Source organism: Somniosus microcephalus, chromosome 3, assembly GCF_052327205.1.
Source record: "Somniosus microcephalus isolate GS21.2 chromosome 3, FLI_Smic_1.0, whole genome shotgun sequence".
NCBI lineage: Eukaryota > Metazoa > Chordata > Chondrichthyes > Squaliformes > Somniosidae > Somniosus > Somniosus microcephalus.
This window is the reverse complement of record NC_140989.1, coordinates 5,680,806-5,699,511: the sequence shown is the minus strand read 5'-3', so window position 1 is coordinate 5,699,511 and position 18,706 is coordinate 5,680,806. Positions and strand designations below refer to the sequence as shown.

General features: G+C 51.9%; 1 protein-coding gene across 1 annotated transcript in view; it reads right to left on the bottom strand.

The window, feature by feature from the left end:
* Positions 1-15,903: 15,903 nt before the first annotated feature.
* Positions 15,904-18,706, bottom strand: part of LOC147120805 (adenylate cyclase type 8-like) — a 409,028-nt gene continuing 406,225 nt past the window's right edge. Inside the window, exon 13 of the mRNA XM_085977138.1 lies at positions 15,904-17,057. Coding sequence (XP_085833264.1) covers positions 16,690-17,057 — 368 coding nt within the window. The 3' untranslated portion in view covers positions 15,904-16,689. The remainder of the gene's footprint in view (positions 17,058-18,706) is intronic.

The following is an 18,706-nucleotide window of genomic DNA, read 5'->3' as shown; positions in this document are numbered from 1 at the left end:
TTCCCCCCTCCCCCTCCCCTGGGTATTTCCTGATCCCCTCCCCCTCCCCCAGGTACTTCCTCATCCCCCTCCCCCAGGTATTTCCTCATCCCCTCCCCCGGGTATTTCCTCATCCCCTCCCCCGGGTACTTCCTCATCCCCTCCCCCAGGTATTTCCTGACCCCCTCCCCCAGGTATTTCCTCATCCCCTCCCCCAGGTATTTCCTGATCCCCTCCTCCGGGAATTTCCTGACCCCCCTCCCCGGGTATCCCGAGAACACCCTGTCTCTGTAACCTCCTCCAGCCCTACTCTCCTCCTCCAGCCCTACTCTCCTCCGAGATCTCGGCGCTCCTCTAATTCTGGCCTCTTGCACATCGCCCACTTCCTTCGCCCCACATTAGCTCCCACTGCTGGTCACTCTCATTGCCTTTTTATACTTTTAATAATCATTGATGTAATACTGGCTGGCATTATCTAACTGCTCCACTCTAACATGGCGAAGTCTGCAGGGTGTGGCTGGCTAATGGGGTATTTTTAAAGCACTTTGTGAGGCTGGTATTGTACGGAATGTGCTAGTTGCTGGGCCCTGCTTACAACTTTTACACTTTCTCTTTATATTGATGCTGCAGGCTGAAATTAATAAAATGTTTTATAAAATGGTCTTCTTCCCAGTCCTTGACCTGCTTCAGGTGCCAGCAGGTTACTTTTTGACAGGTAAGTCTGGATATGGTGGACAGTCTGGTTACAGGGGACAGTATGGTTATAGGGGACAGTCTGGGTATAGAGCACAGTCTGGGTATAGAGCACAGTCTGGCTATAGGGGACAGTCTGGCTATAGGGGACAGTTTGCTTATAGGGGACAGTCTGGCAATAGGGGACAGTCTGGTTATAGGGGACAGTGGTTATAGGGGACAGTGGTTATAGGGGACAGTCTGGGTATAGAGGACAGTCTGGGTATAGGGGACAGTAGGTCATAGGGGACAGTAGGTCAAGGGGTACAGATAGGCGTTTCTGTGGCCGTAGAGGTGACTCCAGGATGGTTTGTTGCCTCCCTGGTGCCAGGGTCAAGGATGTCACTGAACGGCTGCAGGGCATTCTGAAGGGGGAGGGTGAACAGTCAGAGGTCGTGGTTCACATTGGGACCAATGACATGGGTAGGAAGAGGGATGAGGTCCTGCAGCAAGAATTTAGCGAGCTAGGTAGCAGATTAAAGAGCAGGACCTCAAAGGTTGTAATCTCTGGATTACTCCCGGTGCCACATGCTAGTGAGTATAGGAATAGGAGGATAGAGCAGATGAATGCGTGGCTAAAGAGTTGGTGCAGGAGGGAGGGCTTTAGTTTCCTGGATCACTGGGCCTGCTTCTGGAGAAGGTGGGACTTGTACAAGTCGGACGGGTTGCACCTGAACCAGAGCGGGACAAATATCCTTGCGGGGAGGTTTGCTAGCACTGTTCGGGGGGGTTTAAACTAAAATGGCAGGGGGTTGGGAACCTGAGCAGGGAGACAGAGGAAAGGGAAACAGGGATAAAAGCAAAAGATAGGAAGGAGAAAAACAAAAGTGGCAGTCAGAGAAATCAACGGTTTAAATCAAACGTGGCCACAGTAAATAATAATTCTAATAGGTTTAAGAGCGTTAAAAAAACAAGCCTGAAGGCTTTGTGTCTTAATGCGAGGAGCATTTGCAATAAGGTGGACGAATTGGCTGCGCAAATAGAGGTAAACGAATATGATTTGGTTGGGATTACGGAAACGTGGCTCAAGGATGACCAAGACTGGGAACTCAACATCCAGGTGTATTCGATATTCAGGAAAGATAGGCAAAAAGGAAAGGGAGGTGGGGTAGCATTACTGGTTAAAGAAGGGATTAATACAATTGTAATGAAGGATATTAGCTCTGATGATGTGGAATCTGTATGGGTAGAATTGAGAAATACTAAGGGGAAAAAAACATTAGTGAGAGTTGTGCTGTCTCTCCCTCTAACTTAACCTTACTGTATGTACTTAACTTACTTATATATGTATAACTTACCTGTTGGGGCCATTGCCCCTTTAACTTACCTTTTAGGGCCATTGCCCCTTTAAGACGCGCCCTAGCGTGCTGACGTCACGTCACGTACGACGTGACGTGCGTGAGGCGGCTGCCGGCCCGACTCGGCCTTCCAGAAAGGCCGCCGGCACAGCCCAGCCTAGCGTCTTCGGCCGCATCGACCAGCCGCCGGGAGCGACGCGATCTTCCGCTCCCGCGGCAAGCACCGGCTCAGCCTGGCCTCCAGCTCCCGCTCCCGACTTCGGCCTCAACGGCCAGCGACGCAACTACGCGCATCACGTGACGCCCCAAGCTCGGGCAAACGCGACCGAGCGTGATGAGGTCATCACGCTCCCCACAGGGCTGCGAACTCTGTCCTCGTGGAGTCCCCGCTGGAACAAGACCTACACCACGGTGCTCCTAAGTTGTATTGGTCCCATGCTTGAGTCTTGGATATTATTTGTCTTTTTACTATTCTGCCCTCGCAACGCGTTCCTATGCAGAGCTAGACAGATAGCGAACAACTTGATATCTTCCCATAAAATCACAAGGCTTGACTTTTCTTGTAATGCTTTACTGAAAGATTCTGTGTTCAGAATCTTTCAGTAAAGCGTTACAAGAAAAGTCAAGCCTTGTGATTTTATGGGAAGATATCAAGTTGTTCGCTATCTGTCTAGCTCTGCATAGGAACGCGTTGCGAGGGCAGAATAGTAAAAAGACAACAGCACAGCGGGCTCAAGCACAAGAAGATACCACTCAGCTACCATGAGTCTACGCTCAGGAAGACAATATACCATAGAGGACGTCGACCAGTCAATCGAGAAGCATGAGCCTCTCCAAGCAAACGATGCCAAGTCACAGTCCTCTAAAGCATCCTCTAGATCATCTCGGCCGTCCAGCAGACTGTCGTCATCGACAGCTCCTGCAGCCGCCAAAGCACGTGCCAAGGCAAAAGCTGCCCAGGCTCAATTGTCCTTTGCTGAAAAAGAAGCTAGTATGATGAAGCAGAGAGCTGACCTCGACGCTAGTGTGATGAAGCAGACAGCTGACCTTACGAAGCAGAGAGCCGACCTCGACGCCAGTCTCCATATTCTCCAAAGCCAGAGAGCTGCCGCTGCCGCTGAAGCTGAAGCCACAGCTTATGAAGAAGGTGAGGAGAACGAAGGCGGGGAGCCCAGCCAGGAAACATATGTTCTGGGACAACTCCTCAGTCCAGTGCAACGTACAAGTGAGTATGTCCAACAACACTCCAAATTGTTCTTCAAGGAAACATCCAGGTATCTCGACATAGAACCAGCTACTCACCACAGCAACAAACAGCCTGTTTTCGGAGACACTGAGCTTAAAAGAGAAGAAACAAGTAAGACTTACCTGCAGAGACCTCCACAGCACTCGGCCAATCCAGCCAAGCAGTCCTCACCCGAGCCACAAGGTGCACAAGACCTCGCTAGGTACCTTATCCGCCGAGAATTGTTAAGTTCAGGCCTTCTAGAATTTGAGGACCGTCCTGAAAATTATTGGTCATGGAAAGCGTCCTTCCTGAGTACCACCAAGGACTTGAATCTGTCAGCCAAAGAAGAACTAGACTTGATGACAAAGTGGCTCGGAGCTGAGTCGTCAGAACAGGCGAAGAGAATTCGCTCAGCGCACGTCCGCAATCCCACAGCAGGCCTCAACCTGGTTTGGCAACGTCTTGAAGACTGTTATGGGACACCAGAAGTCATCGAACATGCACTGCTCAAGAAGATTGAGGACTTTCCGAAGCTAACCAACAAAGATAATGTCGAGCTCCGAGAACTGGGCAACATTCTCCTCGAACTGGAGTGTGCCAAGGGAGAAGGTTACCTGACCGGCCTCTCGTATTTGGATACAGCTCGTGGGGTAAACCCAATAGTGGAAAAGCTCCCCCACAACCTTCAAGAGAAATGGATAGCTAAGGGATCCAAGTACAAGGAGGACAATGGAGTGGCATTTCCCCCCTTCTCTCTCTTCTCCAGGTTCGTCCAACAACAGGCAAAGGTGAGGAATGATCCAAGTTTCACTTTCTCCACCTCCAGCAGTTACGCTCCTTCGAGAACAGAGAAACCCACAAAGTACAGCAATAAAGCCTCTGTGAGCGTGCACAAAACAGATGTTCCAGCCGAACCCTCAGTCAACCAATCCAGTTCTGCTGGGAATGAAGTGGATGACCCAGATCGTCAGTGTCCAATACACAAGAAGCCCCACCCACTCAAAAAGTGTCGAAGCTTTAGAGACAAGCCTATTGATGAGCGCAAATCATACCTGAAAGAGAATCGCATCTGCTTCAGGTGTTGTGGGTCGACTATGCACATGGCAAAAGACTGCAAGGCGACAATCAAGTGCTTCGAGTGCAACAGTGAAAAACACATCGCAGCCCTGCATCCAGGTCCTCCTCCTTCAACCACCGAGAGTGCTGCGGTTGACAAAGAGGATAGCGGGGAGCAAAGCGAAAGCACATCTTCTTCAGTCACCTCCAAGTGTACAGAGGTTTGTGGAAAAGCAAGCAGCCCACGCTCATGCTCCAAAATCTGCTTGGTTAAAGCATATCCTGCAGGGAGAAAGGAGAAGGCAATCAAAAAGTACGCAGTTCTTGATGAGCAAAGTAACAAGTCTCTAGCGAAGACAGAATTCTTCAATCTCTTTGAAGTCAAGGCCAGCGCAGCTCCGTACATGCTAAAAACCTGTTCAGGGACAACAGAGACTACGGGTAGGAGAGTTGGGAACTTCATGATCGAGTCCATGGATGGGAAACTACAGCTTCCCCTCCCCACCTTAATTGAGTGTGACATGATGCCAGACGATAGGACGGAAATTCCCTCCCCAGAGGTCACACGCTATCAGCCCCACCTACAGCCAGTTGCCAACAAGATTCCAGCTGTGGACCCAGACGCTCCAATCCTCCTGCTCTTGGGAAGAGACATCTTAAGGGTGCACAAGGTGCGTGAGCAAATCAACGGGCCCCACAATGCTCCTTATGCGCAGCGGCTTGACCTGGGATGGATCCTCGTGGGTGGAGTTTGCCTGGGAACAGTCCACAAACCAGCGGACGTCAGCGTCTATAAAGCAAACGTGTTGCACAATGGTCGCACATCCTTTCTCAGCCCATGCCCAAACAGGATCCAGGTAAAGGAAGACTACGATGGCATGACGCAGCATCATAGGTCAACCTCCTCTGCCTGTGAGGAAGAGGCAGGCCTCACTGTGAGCACAGACAGCCTAGGATGCTCAGTGTTTGAAAGGTCCAAGGATGATGACAAGCCAGCACTATCCATGGATGACAAAGCTTTCCTAACCATCATGGATGAGGAGGTTTACCAGGACGATGGACACAGCTGGGTGGCACCCTTACCATTTCACTCTCCCAGGCGCCGTCTTCCGAGTAACAGGGAACAAGCTATGAAGTGCCTCTGCTCACTCAGGAGAACACTGGAGAAAAGGTTAGAAATGAAGGGCCATTACATAGAGTTCATGCAGAAGATGCTGGACAATGACCAAGCCGAGCCTGCTCCACCTCTGGAAGAAGGTAAAGAACACTGGTACCTGCCAACATTCGGTGTGTATCACCCACAAAAGCCAGGCCAGTTACGAGTTGTGTTTGATTCAAGTGCTGAATATAAAGGAGCGTCTCTGAACGATGTACTCCTCAGCGGCCCAGACTTGAACAACACCTTGTTGGGAGTTCTTCTGCGGTTCAGGAAAGAACCTGTAGCCCTGACAGCAGATGTGCAGCAAATGTTTTATTGCTTCGTCGTCCGAGAAGACCACAGGGACTATCTCCGCTACCTGTGGCATGAGGACAACGACTTCAACAAGAATGTGGTAGAGTACAGGATGAAGGTCCACGTGTTTGGAAACAGCCCGTCACCTGCTGTGGCTATCTACTGCATGAGGCGAGCCGCTCAGAAAGGTGAGCAAGAATATGGCTCCGATGCGAAGCATTTTGTTGAGAGACAGTTCTATGTTGACGATGGTCTTACCTCGGTTACCACACCTGAAGAAGCAATAGATCTCCTGACAAGAACCAGAGCGATGTTGGCAGAGTCCAACCTGAGACTACACAAGGTAGCATCGAACAGTGGACAGGTGATGGAAGCCTTCCCTGCAGAGGACCGTGCCAAGGATCTGAAGGATTTGCACCTTGGAGTGGATCCTCTCCCCCTTCAACGGAGCCTGGGGCTCTCCTGGAACCTGGAAACAGACAGCTTCACATTCCTGGTGTCCCGTGAAGAAAGGCCATTCACACGGAGAGGCGTCCTGTCCACAGTCAACAGTTTGTACGACCCTTTGGGGTTCGTAGCTCCCATAACAATGCAAGGAAAAGCATTAGTACAGGAACTCTCATCGGATCAGAGTGAGTGGGATGCTCCACTCCTCCCAGAAAAAGAGGCAAAATGGAACCTATGGAAGGAGTCCTTGAAGGCTCTCGAAGACCTGCACGTAGAGAGGTGCTACATTCCAGGCTCGCTGTCTTCAACACAGAGAAGAGAGCTGTGCATCTTCTCAGACGCTTCCACAGTAGCAATAGGAACTGTGGCCTACTTGAGAGCAGCTGACACCGATGGGAAATACCATGTGGGATTCGTTATGGGGAAGTCCAAGTTGGCCCCTCGGCCTGCCCACACCATTCCACGTCTCGAGCTTTGTGCAGCTGTGTTGGCTGTTCAGCTGTACGAGTTGATCAGAGACGAGATTGACATCGATGTGGGCGCCGTCAAGTTCTTCACGGACAGCAAGATTGTACTTGGTTACATTCACAACTCCACAAGAAGGTTTTATGTGTATGTTTCCAACCGGGTGACTCGTATCAGACGATCCACTCACCCTGACCAGTGGTGCTATGTCTCCACAGACCTGAACCCTGCAGACCATGCTACCAGGTCTATACCAGCAGCACACCTACAGCAAAGCAGTTGGTTCTCGGGCCCCTCTTTCCTGTCTAATGTCAACACAGAGGAGACTCCTGAGTCCAATCCCTTCACCCTTGTGGAGCCTGAAGCTGATACCAAGATTCGGCCTGAAGTTACGACCCTGGTCACCAAAGCCTCAGAATCTCAGTTGGGCTCACAACGCTTCGAGCGATTCTCAAGCTGGAGAACACTCTGCCGAACCACAGCCCGACTCATTCATGTAGCAGCATCCTTCAAGGGGAATTCGGACAACATAGAACGCAAAGGATGGAAATGTTCTAAAGAAGTATCCAGCACAAGTGAGCTTTCACAAGCCAAAGGTGTGATCATTCGCTCTGCCCAGCATGATGTCTTCAAGGAGGAATTCAAATGTCTTGAAGAGGGACAGACATTCCCCAAGCAAAGCCCACTTAAAAAGCTCAACCCAGTTACAGATGAAGATGGTTTGCTCCGGGTCGGAGGGCGCATATCATCCGCAGACTTGTCAAGAGAAGAAAAGCACCCTCTGATCATCCCGCGCACCCATCACATTGCCACACTACTCGTGAGATACTATCATGAGCAAGTGGCTCACCAAGGACGACACATAACAGAAGGAGCTATCCGAGCAGCCGGATACTGGATAATCGGGAGCAAGCGCCTGGTTTCTTCCGTTATCCACAAGTGTGTTACCTGCCGCAAGCTACGAGGGAGGTTAGAGGACCAAAAGATGGCAGACTTGCCCGCCGACAGACTCACTCCAGAGCCTCCATTCACCAGCGTGGGCCTTGACGTCTTTGGGCCATGGACCATCATGACGCGTCGCACAAGAGGAGGTAGTGCAGACAGCAAGCGCTGGGCGGTGCTCTTTACGTGCATGTCTACCAGAGCTGTGCACATTGAGCTGCTCGAATCCATGTCAACAGACAGCTTTATCAATGCACTGAGGAGGTTATTCTCAATCCGTGGTCCAGCCAAACTTCTCCGCTCTGACAGAGGGACTAACTTCGTGGGTGCCTGTAAGGAGTTGGACATCCACACAGACGATGCAGCGGTAAGAAGCTACCTCCAAAAGAAAGGATGCACGTGGGTGTTTAACCCCCCGCATTCATCCCACATGGGTGGTTCATGGGAGAGGCTCTTCGGTGTTGCCAGGCGTATTCTGGATGCTATGCTGCTTCGGACGGGACCTACTCGTCTCACACACGACGTCTTGAGCACTCTCATGGCTGAAGTCATGGCTATCATGAATGCAAGACCCCTGGTGCCGGTGTCCACCGACCCAGACATGCCTGCAGTCCTCACCCCAGCGATGCTCCTGACTCAAAAGATGAGTGCTAATTCAGCCCCCTCTGGAAACTTTGACATGGCTGAGCTGCACAGGAAGCAGTGGAAGCAAGTCCAGTGTCTTGCAGACACTTTTTGGAAGAGATGGAGAGGAGAGTATTTGTCCACCCTACAGAGCCGTAGGCAATGGACAGAAGACAAGCCAAATGTCAAAGTGAGAGATGTTGTCTTGCTGAAAGACAGCCAAGCACACAGAAACAAATGGCCAGTGGGACTGGTTGTCAAAACTCTGCCGAGCAGGGACAAGAGGGTCCGCAAGGTGGAGGTGAAGATTGTCAAGGAGGGGACTGTCAAGGTGTTTCTGAGGCCAGTCTCAGAGATCATAGTCCTCCTTTCTGAAGAAACCTAGAGAACGGATTCTGAGTATGTTGCAGCCAAAGGACGTTTTCTTTAGGTTTATTTTGTATCTGCAGTGGTACAATGGAATTGCACCAAGCGGGGAGTGTGCTGTCTCTCCCTCTAACTTAACCTCACTGTATGTACTTAACTTACTTATATATGTATAACTTACCTGTTGGGGCCGTTGCCCCTTTAACTTACCTTTTAGGGCCATTGCCCCTTTAAGACGCGCCCTAGCGTGCTGACGTCACGTCACGTACGACGTGACGTGCGTGAGGCGGCTGCCGGCCCGACTCGGCCTTCCAGAAAGGCTGCCGGCACAGCCCAGCCTAGCGTCTTCGGCCGCATCGACCAGCCGCCGGGAGCGACGCAATCTTCCGCTCCCGCGGCAAGCACCGGCTCAGCCTGGCCTCCAGCTCCCGCTCCTGACATCGGCCTCAACGGTCAGCGACGCAACTACGCGCATCACGTGACGCCCCAAGCTCGGGCAAACGCGACCGAGCGTGATGAGGTCATCACGCTCCCCACAGGACTGCGAACTCTGTCCTCGTGGAGTCCCCGCTGGAACAAAACCTACACCACAGTGCTCCTAAGTTGTATTGTTCCCATGCTTGAGTCTTGGATATTATTTGTCTTTTTACTATTCTGCCCTCGCAACGCGTTCCTATGCAGAGCTAGACAGATAGCGAACAACTTGATATCTTCCCATAAAATCATAAGGCTTGACTTTTCTTGTAACGCTTTACTGAAAGATTCTGTGTTGTATTTCAGTTTTACAATAAGAATCTTTCCGTAAAGCGTTAAAAGAAATGTCAAGCCTTGTGATTTTATGGGAAGATATCAAGTTGTTCGCTATCTGTCTAGCTCTGCATAGGAATGCGTTGCGAGGGCAGAATAAGAGTGGTATATAGACCTCCCAACAGAAAGGCGGAGGTTGGGGATGGCATTAAAAGGGAAATTAAAGAAGCGTGCAATAAGGGCACAGCAGTCATCATGGGTGACTTTAATCTACATATAGATTGGGCCAACCAAATTAGTAGCAATACTGTGGAGGAGGAATTCCTGGAGTGTTTACGGGATGGTTTCCTGGACCAATATGTCGAGGAACCAACCAGAGATCAGGCCATCTTAGACTGGGTATTATGTAACGACAAAGGATTAATTAGCAATCTTGTTGTACGAGGCCCCTTGGGTCTGAGCAATCATAATATGATCGAATTCTTCATTAAGATGGAGAATGAAGTAGTTGACTCAGAGACTAGGGTCCTCAATTTAAATAAAGGAAACTACGATGGTCTGAGGAGCGAGTTGGGTAGGATTGATTGGGGAATGGCACTCAAAGGGTTGACGGTGGATAGGCAATTGCAAACATTCAAAGACCGAATGGATGAGCTACAGAATTTATTCATCCCAGTTTGGCATAAAAATAAAACAAAAAAGGTGACCCAACCGTGGCTAACAAGGGAAATTAGGGATAGCATAAGATCCAAGGAGACGACATATAAATTGGCCAGAAAAAGCAATAATCCTGAGGATTGGGAGCAATTTAGGATTCAACAAAGGAGGACAAAGGGATTAATTAAGAAAGGGAAAATAGAATATGAGAGTAAGCATGCAGGGAACATAAAAACTGACTGTAAAAGCTTTTATAGATAAGTGAAGAGAAAAAGGTTGGTGAAGTCAAGCGTAGGTGCCTTGCAGTCAGAATCGGGGGAATTTATAATGGGAAACAAAGAAATGGCTGACCAACTAAATTCATACTTTGGTTCTGTCTTCACAAAGGAGGACACAAATAACCTCCCAGAGATGCCGGGGAACATAGGGCCTGATGAAAGGGTGGAACTGAAAGAAATCAGTATTTGTAGGGAAATGGTGTTCGGAAAATTGATGGGACTAAAGGCCGATAAATCTCCAGGGCCTGATAATCTACATCCCAGGGTACTTAAGGAAGTGGCCCTACATATAGTAGATGCATTGCTGGTATCTTCCAGAACTCGATAGACTCTGGAACAGTACCCATGGATTGGAGGGTAGCTAATGTTACCCCACTATTCAAAAAAGGTGGTCGAGAAAAAGCGGGGAATTATAGACCGGTAAGCCTGACATCGGTAGTGGGGAAAATGCTAGAGTCTATTATAAAAGATGTAATAGCAGAGCACTTGGTAAGCAGTGACAGGATCGGACAAAGTCAACATGGATTTACAAAAGGTAAATCATGCTTGACTAATCTACTGGAATTTTTTGAGGATGTAACTGGTAAAATAGATAAGGGAGAACCAGTGGATGTGGTGTATTTGGACTTTCAGAAGGCTTTTGATAAGGTCCCACATAAGAGATTAGCGTGCAAAATTAAGGCACATGGGATTGGGGGCAAGGTATTGACTTGGATAGAGAACTGGTTGGCGGACAGAAAGCAAAGAGTTGGAATAAACGGGTCATTTTCCGAGTGGCAGGCAGTGACTAGTGGGGTACCGCAAGGATCGGTCCTAGGACCCCAGCTGTTCACAATATATATTAATGATCTGGACGAGGGAATTGGATGTAATATCTCCAAATTTGCAGACGACACAAAGCTGGGTGGGAGGGTAAGCTGTGAGGAGGATGTCGTGAAACTCCAGTACGATTTGGACAGATTGGGTGATTGGGCAGAAACATGGCAATAGATTGGGAGAAGGGGAAGTGCAAAGAGACCTGGGTGTTCTTGTGCACCAGTCGCTGAAGGTAAGCATGCAGGTGCAGCAGGCGGTTAAGAAGGCAAATGGTATGTTGGTCTTCGTAGCAAGAGGGTTCGAGTACAGGAACAAGGATGTCTTGCTACAGTTGTACAGGGCCTTGGTGAGAACGCACCTTGAGTATTGTGTGCAGTTTTGGTCACCTTACCTGAGGAAGGACGTTCTTGCCATGGAAGGAGTGCAGCGAAGATTCACCTGGCTGATACCTGGGATGGCAGGAATGACGTATGAGGAGAGATTGTGTCGATTGGGCTTATACTCACTGGAGTTTAGAAGATTGAGAGGGGATCTCATCGAAACTTATAAAATTCTGTCAGGCCTGGACAGACTAGATGCAGGAACGATGTTTACGATGGCCGGGGAGTCCAGAACCAGGGGTCATAGTCTAAGGATAAGGGGTAAGCCATTTAAGACTGAAATGAGGAGGAATTTCTTCACCCAGAGAGTGGTGAACCTGTGGAATTCTCTGCCACAGAGGGCGGTGGAGGCCAGTTCATTAAATATATTCAAAAAAGAGTTGGATGTATTTCTTAAGGCTAAAGGGATCAAGGGATATGGGGAGAAGGCAGGGAAAGGGTACTGAATTTGGATGATCAGCCATGATCTCATTGAATGGTGGAGCAGGCTCGAAGGGCCGAATGGCCTACTCCTGCTCCTATCTTCTATGTTTCTATAGGGGACAGTCTGGGTAATGGGGACAGTATGGTTATAAGGGACAGTCTGGGTATTGGGGAAAGTATGGCTATAGGGGACAATATGGCTATAGGGGACAGTCTGGCTATAGGGGACAGTTTGGGTACTGGGACAGTCTGGCTATAGGGGACAGTCTGGGTACAGAGCACAGTCTGGCTATAGGGGACAGTCTGGCTATAGTGGACAGTTTGGGTATAGGAGACAGTCTGGCTATAGGGGACAGTATGGTTATAGGGGACCGTCTGGGTATAGGGGACAGTCTGGGTATAGGGGACAGTCTGGGTATAGGCGACAGTCTGGGTATAGGGGGCAGTCTGGTTATAGGGGGCAGTCTGGTTATAGGGGACTGTTTGGGTATAGGGGACAGTCTGGCTATAGGGGACAGTCTGGTTATAGGGGACAGTCTGGCTATAGGGGACAGTTTGGGTATCGGGGCCGTTTGGGTATAGGGGACAGTCTGGGTATTGGGGAGAGTTTGGGTATTGGGGACAGTATGGGTATAGAGGACAGTCTGGGTATAGGGGTCAGTATGGTTATAGGGGACAGTCTGGCTATAGGGGACAGTCTGGCTATAGGGGACAGCCTGGGTCTGGGGGACAGTCTGGGTATAGGGGACAGTTTGGGTATTGGGGACAGTTTGGGTATTGGGGACAGTCTGGGTATAGGGGTCAGTATGGTTATAGGGGACAGTCTGGGTATAGGGGACAGTATGGTTATAGGGGACTGTTTGGGTATAGGGGACAGTCTGGCTATAGGGGACAGTCTGGGTATAGGGGCAGTTTGGGTATAGGGGACAGCATGAGTATAGGGGATAGTTTGGGTATAGGGGACAGTATGGGTACAGGGGACAGTTTGGGTACAGGGGACTGTCTGGGTATAGGGGACTGTTTGGGTATAGGGGACAGTCTGGTTATAGGGGACAGTCTGGGTATAGGGGACAGTCTGGGTATAGGGGCAGTTTGGGTATAGGGGACAGTATGGGTACAGGGGATAGTTTGTGTATAGGGGACAGTATGGGTACAGGGGACAGTTTGGGTACAGGGGACTGTCTGGGTATAGGGGACTGTTTTGGTATAGGGGACTGTTTGGGTATAGGGGACAGTCTGGCTTTAGGGGACAGTCTGGGTATAGGGGCAGTTTGGGTATAGGGGACAGTCTGGGAATAGGGGACAGCCTGGGTCTGGGGGAAAGTCTGGGTATAGGGGACAGTTTGGGTATTGGGGACAGTTTGGGTATTGGGGACAGTCTGGGTATAGGGGTCAGTATGGTTATAGGGGACAGTCTGGGTATAGGGGACAGTATGGTTATAGGGGACAGTCTGGGTATAGGGGCAGTTTGGGTATAGGGGACAGCATGAGTATAGGGGATAGTTTGGGTATAGGGGACAGTATGGGTACAGGGGACAGTTTGGGTGCAGGGGACTGTCTGGGTATAGGGGACTGTTTTGGTATAGGGGACTGTTTGGGTATAGGGGGCAGTCTGGTTATAGGGGACAGTCTGGGTATAGGGGACAGTCTGGGTATAGGGGCAGTTTGGGTATAGGGGACAGTATGGGTGCAGGGGACAGTTTGGGTACAGGGGACTGTCTGGGTATAGGGGACTGTTTTGGTATAGGGGACTGTTTTGGTATAGGGGACAGTCTGGGTGTAGGGGATAGTCTGGGTGTAGGGGACAGTCTGGGTGTAAGGGACAGTCTGGGTATAGGGGACAGTCTGGGTATAGGGGACAGTCTGGGTATAGGGGACAGTCTGGGTATAGGGGCAGTTTGGGTATAGGGGACAGTATGGGTACAGGGGACAGTTTGGGTATAGGGGACAGTATGGGTACAGGGGACAGTTTGGGTACAGGGGACTGTCTGGGTATAGGGGACAGTATGGGTACAGGGGACAGTATGGGTACAGGGGACAGTCTGGGTATAAGGGACAGTCTGGGTACAGGGGACAGTCTGGGTATAGGGGACAGTCTGGGTATAGGGGACAGTCTGGGTGTAAGGGACAGTCTGGGTATAGGGGACAGGCTGGGTGTAAGGGACAGTCTGGGTATAGGGGACAGTCTGGGTATAGGGGACAGTCTGGGTATAGGGGACAGTCTGGGTATAGGGGACAGGCTGGGTGTAAGGGACTGTCTGGGTATAGGGGACAGTCTGGGTATAGGGGACAGTCTGGGTATAGGGGACAGTCTGGGTATAGGGGACAGTCTGGATGTAGGGGACAGTGTATTGAGGAGATGTGGCTGGAGACCCATCTCATTAGGCCCCTCCTCTCTACACTCCCCTGAGATTTCCAGGGGTTTTCACTGTGCCTGGACCATAACGATGCACATTTGCAGCCTCCTCCCGCACCTTCCCCGAACTTTGCCCATGAGAGGGATGGAGGAGAGCATCGAGAAACATAAGGTGAGGGTTTGGAGGGTCTTTCAGACTCCTGAGGATCTCCTGATGTCCTGAGGCAACCTAAAGATTGACAGAGGCAGCATTCCCTCCCCCAGCTCGATCTTTGGGCCTCCTGGGCCTTCACTGCTACCCGTCTAACTCCACCGCTCCACACAATCACTCCAGATATCTGCCCATTCCCATTGCCCGAAGATCAGTATTTGAGGAATCCCCTATTTTCTAGTGGCCCTGATTTTAAAGGGGGTGCAGGCATGATGCCAAGCCCCAAAGCAAGCTCGTACCCATAGAGTCTGGGGTCGTGGAGGACCTGCCCATCTTAACAGCCGGGTCTCGTTGGAATAAATGCTCCCGGAGTCCTGCCTGAACCTGACCTAATCTACCTGTGGGCCGGGGGAGAGGCCGGAGGCCACAGCCACGGGCCCGTGGGAACAGTCCCCACCCATCACTGGAGTGGCAAAGAAGGAAAGACTTGCATTTCTCCCTCGCCTTTCTCGACCACCGGACGTCCCAAAGCGCTTCACGGCCAATGAAGTATTTTTTGAAGTGTAGTCACTGTTGTAATGTGGGAAACATGGCAGCCAATTTGCACACAGCAAGATCCCACAAACAGCAATGTGAAAATGAACAGAGAATCTGTTTCTCGTGATGTTGATTGAGAGATAACTATTGACCAGGACACCGGGGATAACTCCCCTGCTCTTCTTCGAAATAGTGCCGTGGGATCTTCTATGTCCACCTGAGAGAGCAGATGGGGCCTCGGTTTAACGTCTCATCCGAAAGACGGCACCTCTGACAGTGCAGCACTCCCTCAGCACTGCACTGGAGTGTCAGCCTAGATTGTGCTCAAGTCTCATGACCTTCTGACTCGGAGGCGAGAGTGCTACCCACTGGGCCACTGCTGACACTGGGGGGGTCTCTGGCCGCGATCGGGGGGGAACTGGAGGTGATCGGGGGGGGGAGAGGGCCCAGGGCAAGGGTGGTTAAAGGCTCCCTTGTGAGGCCCAGCGGGGCGGGGGAAGCACCTCTGCTCTTCGTGACCCACAAGGAAGCCTAAAATTAAATTTACTGACTTGTTGGGCATCTTCTGACCCACGATCCCCCTTCTGGCAGGTCTGGGCTGACAGGGTCGCCGTCACTGCTCCCCCCCCCTCGTCCCACCTTCCGCTCCCCCAGCCTCCCCGCTCTCCCTCTCCCCCTGCCTTCCCTCCCCCACCCTCTCCCCCTGCCTCCCCCTCACCTCCCCCTTCCCCTCCAAACTCTCACCAATTCCCGTTCACCCATCACCATCTCTGTGCTCCTCCAATTCTCACCTCTTCAGCATCCCCGATTTTAATCGCTCCATCATTGGCGGCCGTGCCTTCAGCTGTTGAGCCCCCTAAGCTCTGGAATTCGGTATAATGGAGGGAGTGGTGCAGCGAAATGATTTGAAAACAAGGTTACCCAACTCCTTTGAAGTCAGATTTAATTTCCAAGAGTCCTTTATCGATTCTCTCCACTGTATATGTTCTATGTAACCATCTTCAACACAGCTATTATCCCCTATGTGACGATCCCCAGCCCAACCCTTATTCTCTATAAAATACTCTCCAGCCCAACTGTTATTCTCTTTGTTTTCCACTTGCTGCTGGCGTGCAGCCGCCAGTCCGTGCTGGGGTGAGTTTCACTGGATGGCTGCTCCAGGAGTAACTCTCCCAGCAGCCTGTCTGTATTCGTGGTGTGAGACAGTGACAGGGGAATTCTGGTCACATCACTGCACGAGCCAATCCTGTCCTCAGCCTGTGCTCCCACCTGCATTTACCAGCAGCTGTCTCCAGATATTGATCAGGACTTGGAACCCAGGCTGATCATCCCCACCTTGACCAGCCAAGCTGAGGCCAAATGTAACAGACCGACTCCCAGCCCAGCTGGAATCAGCTGATTCAAGGCAGGCCAGGGGGGGCCTCACACCTCCTCAGGGGCTGCCACTCTCAGTGGGGCATCCGGGCACCTCTTACTGTATTAATACCATGACAAAACTGTTGATTCACAGCCTGATCCCAGGACTGTATTGTCCATTCACAGCCCGCTCTCGCACTGTACCATCCAATCACAGCCCAGTCCAGTAATATATAACCATTTACATTGTCATTCCTCTATACATTCACAACATTATTTTGTCCATGAGATTTTGAAACAAATTAAATCTGATAGCAGCTTCCTTCAACCTGAAATGCCCAACCAGTCCAAAGCACTTGGAGCATTTGTTCGATTAGTGCAGGCCTCACTTTATCCACTCACAGGTTAAACTTCAGTCCCTTATTCTTTTTCTGAATTAAACCTGAGACGATGACCGAGAAAGAGTGCTGGGCGCTTTGCCTCCTCATCCACCTGTGCTTCATCACCTGCTTGACTCTCCCGCTCAGGAAATAGGTATGGACTTCGCCGTACCTCTCAGACACGCCCTTGACATGGATCGCGCCTCTGTACTGGAACCCAAAACCATGGGCGTGGAGAAGGTCGTAGGTTTCCTTTGGCACTTGGATCTTGCCAATGATGCCTGTGCTGTCCATGCGGCTGGCAAGGTTCACCGTCGCACCCCAGATGTCATACTGTGGTTTCTTGGCTCCAATAACTCCAGAAACTGCGGGTCCCTGGGAGAACCCTGGCAAAGGCAAAGAGAGCAGCAGTCAGACTCATTCACCAACATGACCCGGCTATTCACTCACAGTCCAAGCCCGGGGGGTGGATGGGGGCGAGGGGGAGGCAAGGGGAGGGGGAGGGGAGGGGAGGGGAGGGGTAGGGTGAGGGGGAGGGGGAGGGTGAGGGGAGGGGGAGGGTGAGGGGGAGAGGGGGAGGGGAGGGGGAGAGGGTGAGGGGAAGGGGGAGGGGAGGAGGAGGAGGGAGGGGAGGGTGAGGGAAGGGGGAGGGTGAGGGGGAGTGTGAGGGGGAGGGGGAGGGTGAGGGGAGGGGGAGGGTGAGGGGGAGTGTGAGGGGGAGGGGGAGGGTGAGGGGAGGGGGAGGGGAGAGGGTGAGGGGGAGAGGGGGAGGGGAGGGGGAGAGGGTGAGGGGAAGGGGGAGGGGAGGGGGAGGAGGGAGGGGAGGGTGAGGGGAGGGGAGGGGAAGGGGAGAGGGTGAGGGGGAGAGGGGGAGGGGAGGGGAGAGGGTGAGGGGGAGGGGGAGGGGGAGGGGAAGGGGGAGGGTGTGGGTGAGGGTGAGGGTTGGGGAGGGGGAAGGAGAGGGGAAGGTGAGGGTGAGGGGAGGGGGAATGGGAGGGGAGGGGGAGGGTGAGGGGAGAGGTGAGAGGGGGGGCAGGGGAGAGGGGGGGAGAGGGGTGGGGGAAGGGGAGGGGAGGGGAGGGTGAGGGGAGGGGGAAGGGGAGGGGAGAGTGAGGGTGAGGGGAGGGGAGGGTGAGGGGAGGGGGAGGGGGAGGGGAGAGGGGGAGGGGAGGGGGAGAGGGTGAGGGTGAGGGGAAGGGGGAGGGGGAGGAGGGAGGGTAGGGTGAGGGGAGGGGAGGGGGAATGGGAGGGGAGGGGGGAGGGTGAGGGGAGAGGGGGGCAGGGGAGAGGGAGAGAGAGGGGAGAGGGGTGGGGGAAGGGGAGGGGAGGGGAGGGGGAGGGGGAAGGGGAGGGGAGGGTGAGGGTGAGGGGAGGGGAGGGTGAGGGTGAGGGTGAAGGGAGGAGGAAGGGGAGGGGAGGGTGAGGGTGAGGGGGAGGGGAGAGGAGGGGAGGGTGAGGGGAGGGGTAAGGGGGTTCATTCTGACATAATAAATAGGGGCAGGGGTCGGCCATTCGGCTCCTCGAGCCGGCTCCGCCATTCAACAAGATCATGGCTGATCTTCTACCGCATCTCCACTTTCCCGCACCATCCCCATATCCCTTGATTCCCTTAATATCCAAGAATTTATCGATCTCTGACTTGAATATACTCAATGACTGAGCTCCACAGCCCTCTGGGGTAGAGAATTCCAAAGATTCACCGCCCTCTGAGTGAAGAAATTTCTCCTCATCTCAGTCCCAAATGGCCGACCCTTTATCCTGAGACTGTGACCCCTGGTTCTAGACTCCCCAGCCAGGGGAAACATCCTCCCTGCATCTACCCTATCAAGCCCTGTAAGAATTTTGTATGTTTCAATGAGATCACCTCTCATTCTTCTAAACTCTAGAGAATATAGGCCTAGTCTACTCAATCTGTCCTCACAGGACAATCCCCCCATCCCAGGAACCAGTCTGGTGAACCTTCGTTGCACTCCCTCTATGGCAAGTATATCCTTCCTTAGGTAAGGAGACCAAAACTGTCCACAATACTCCAGGT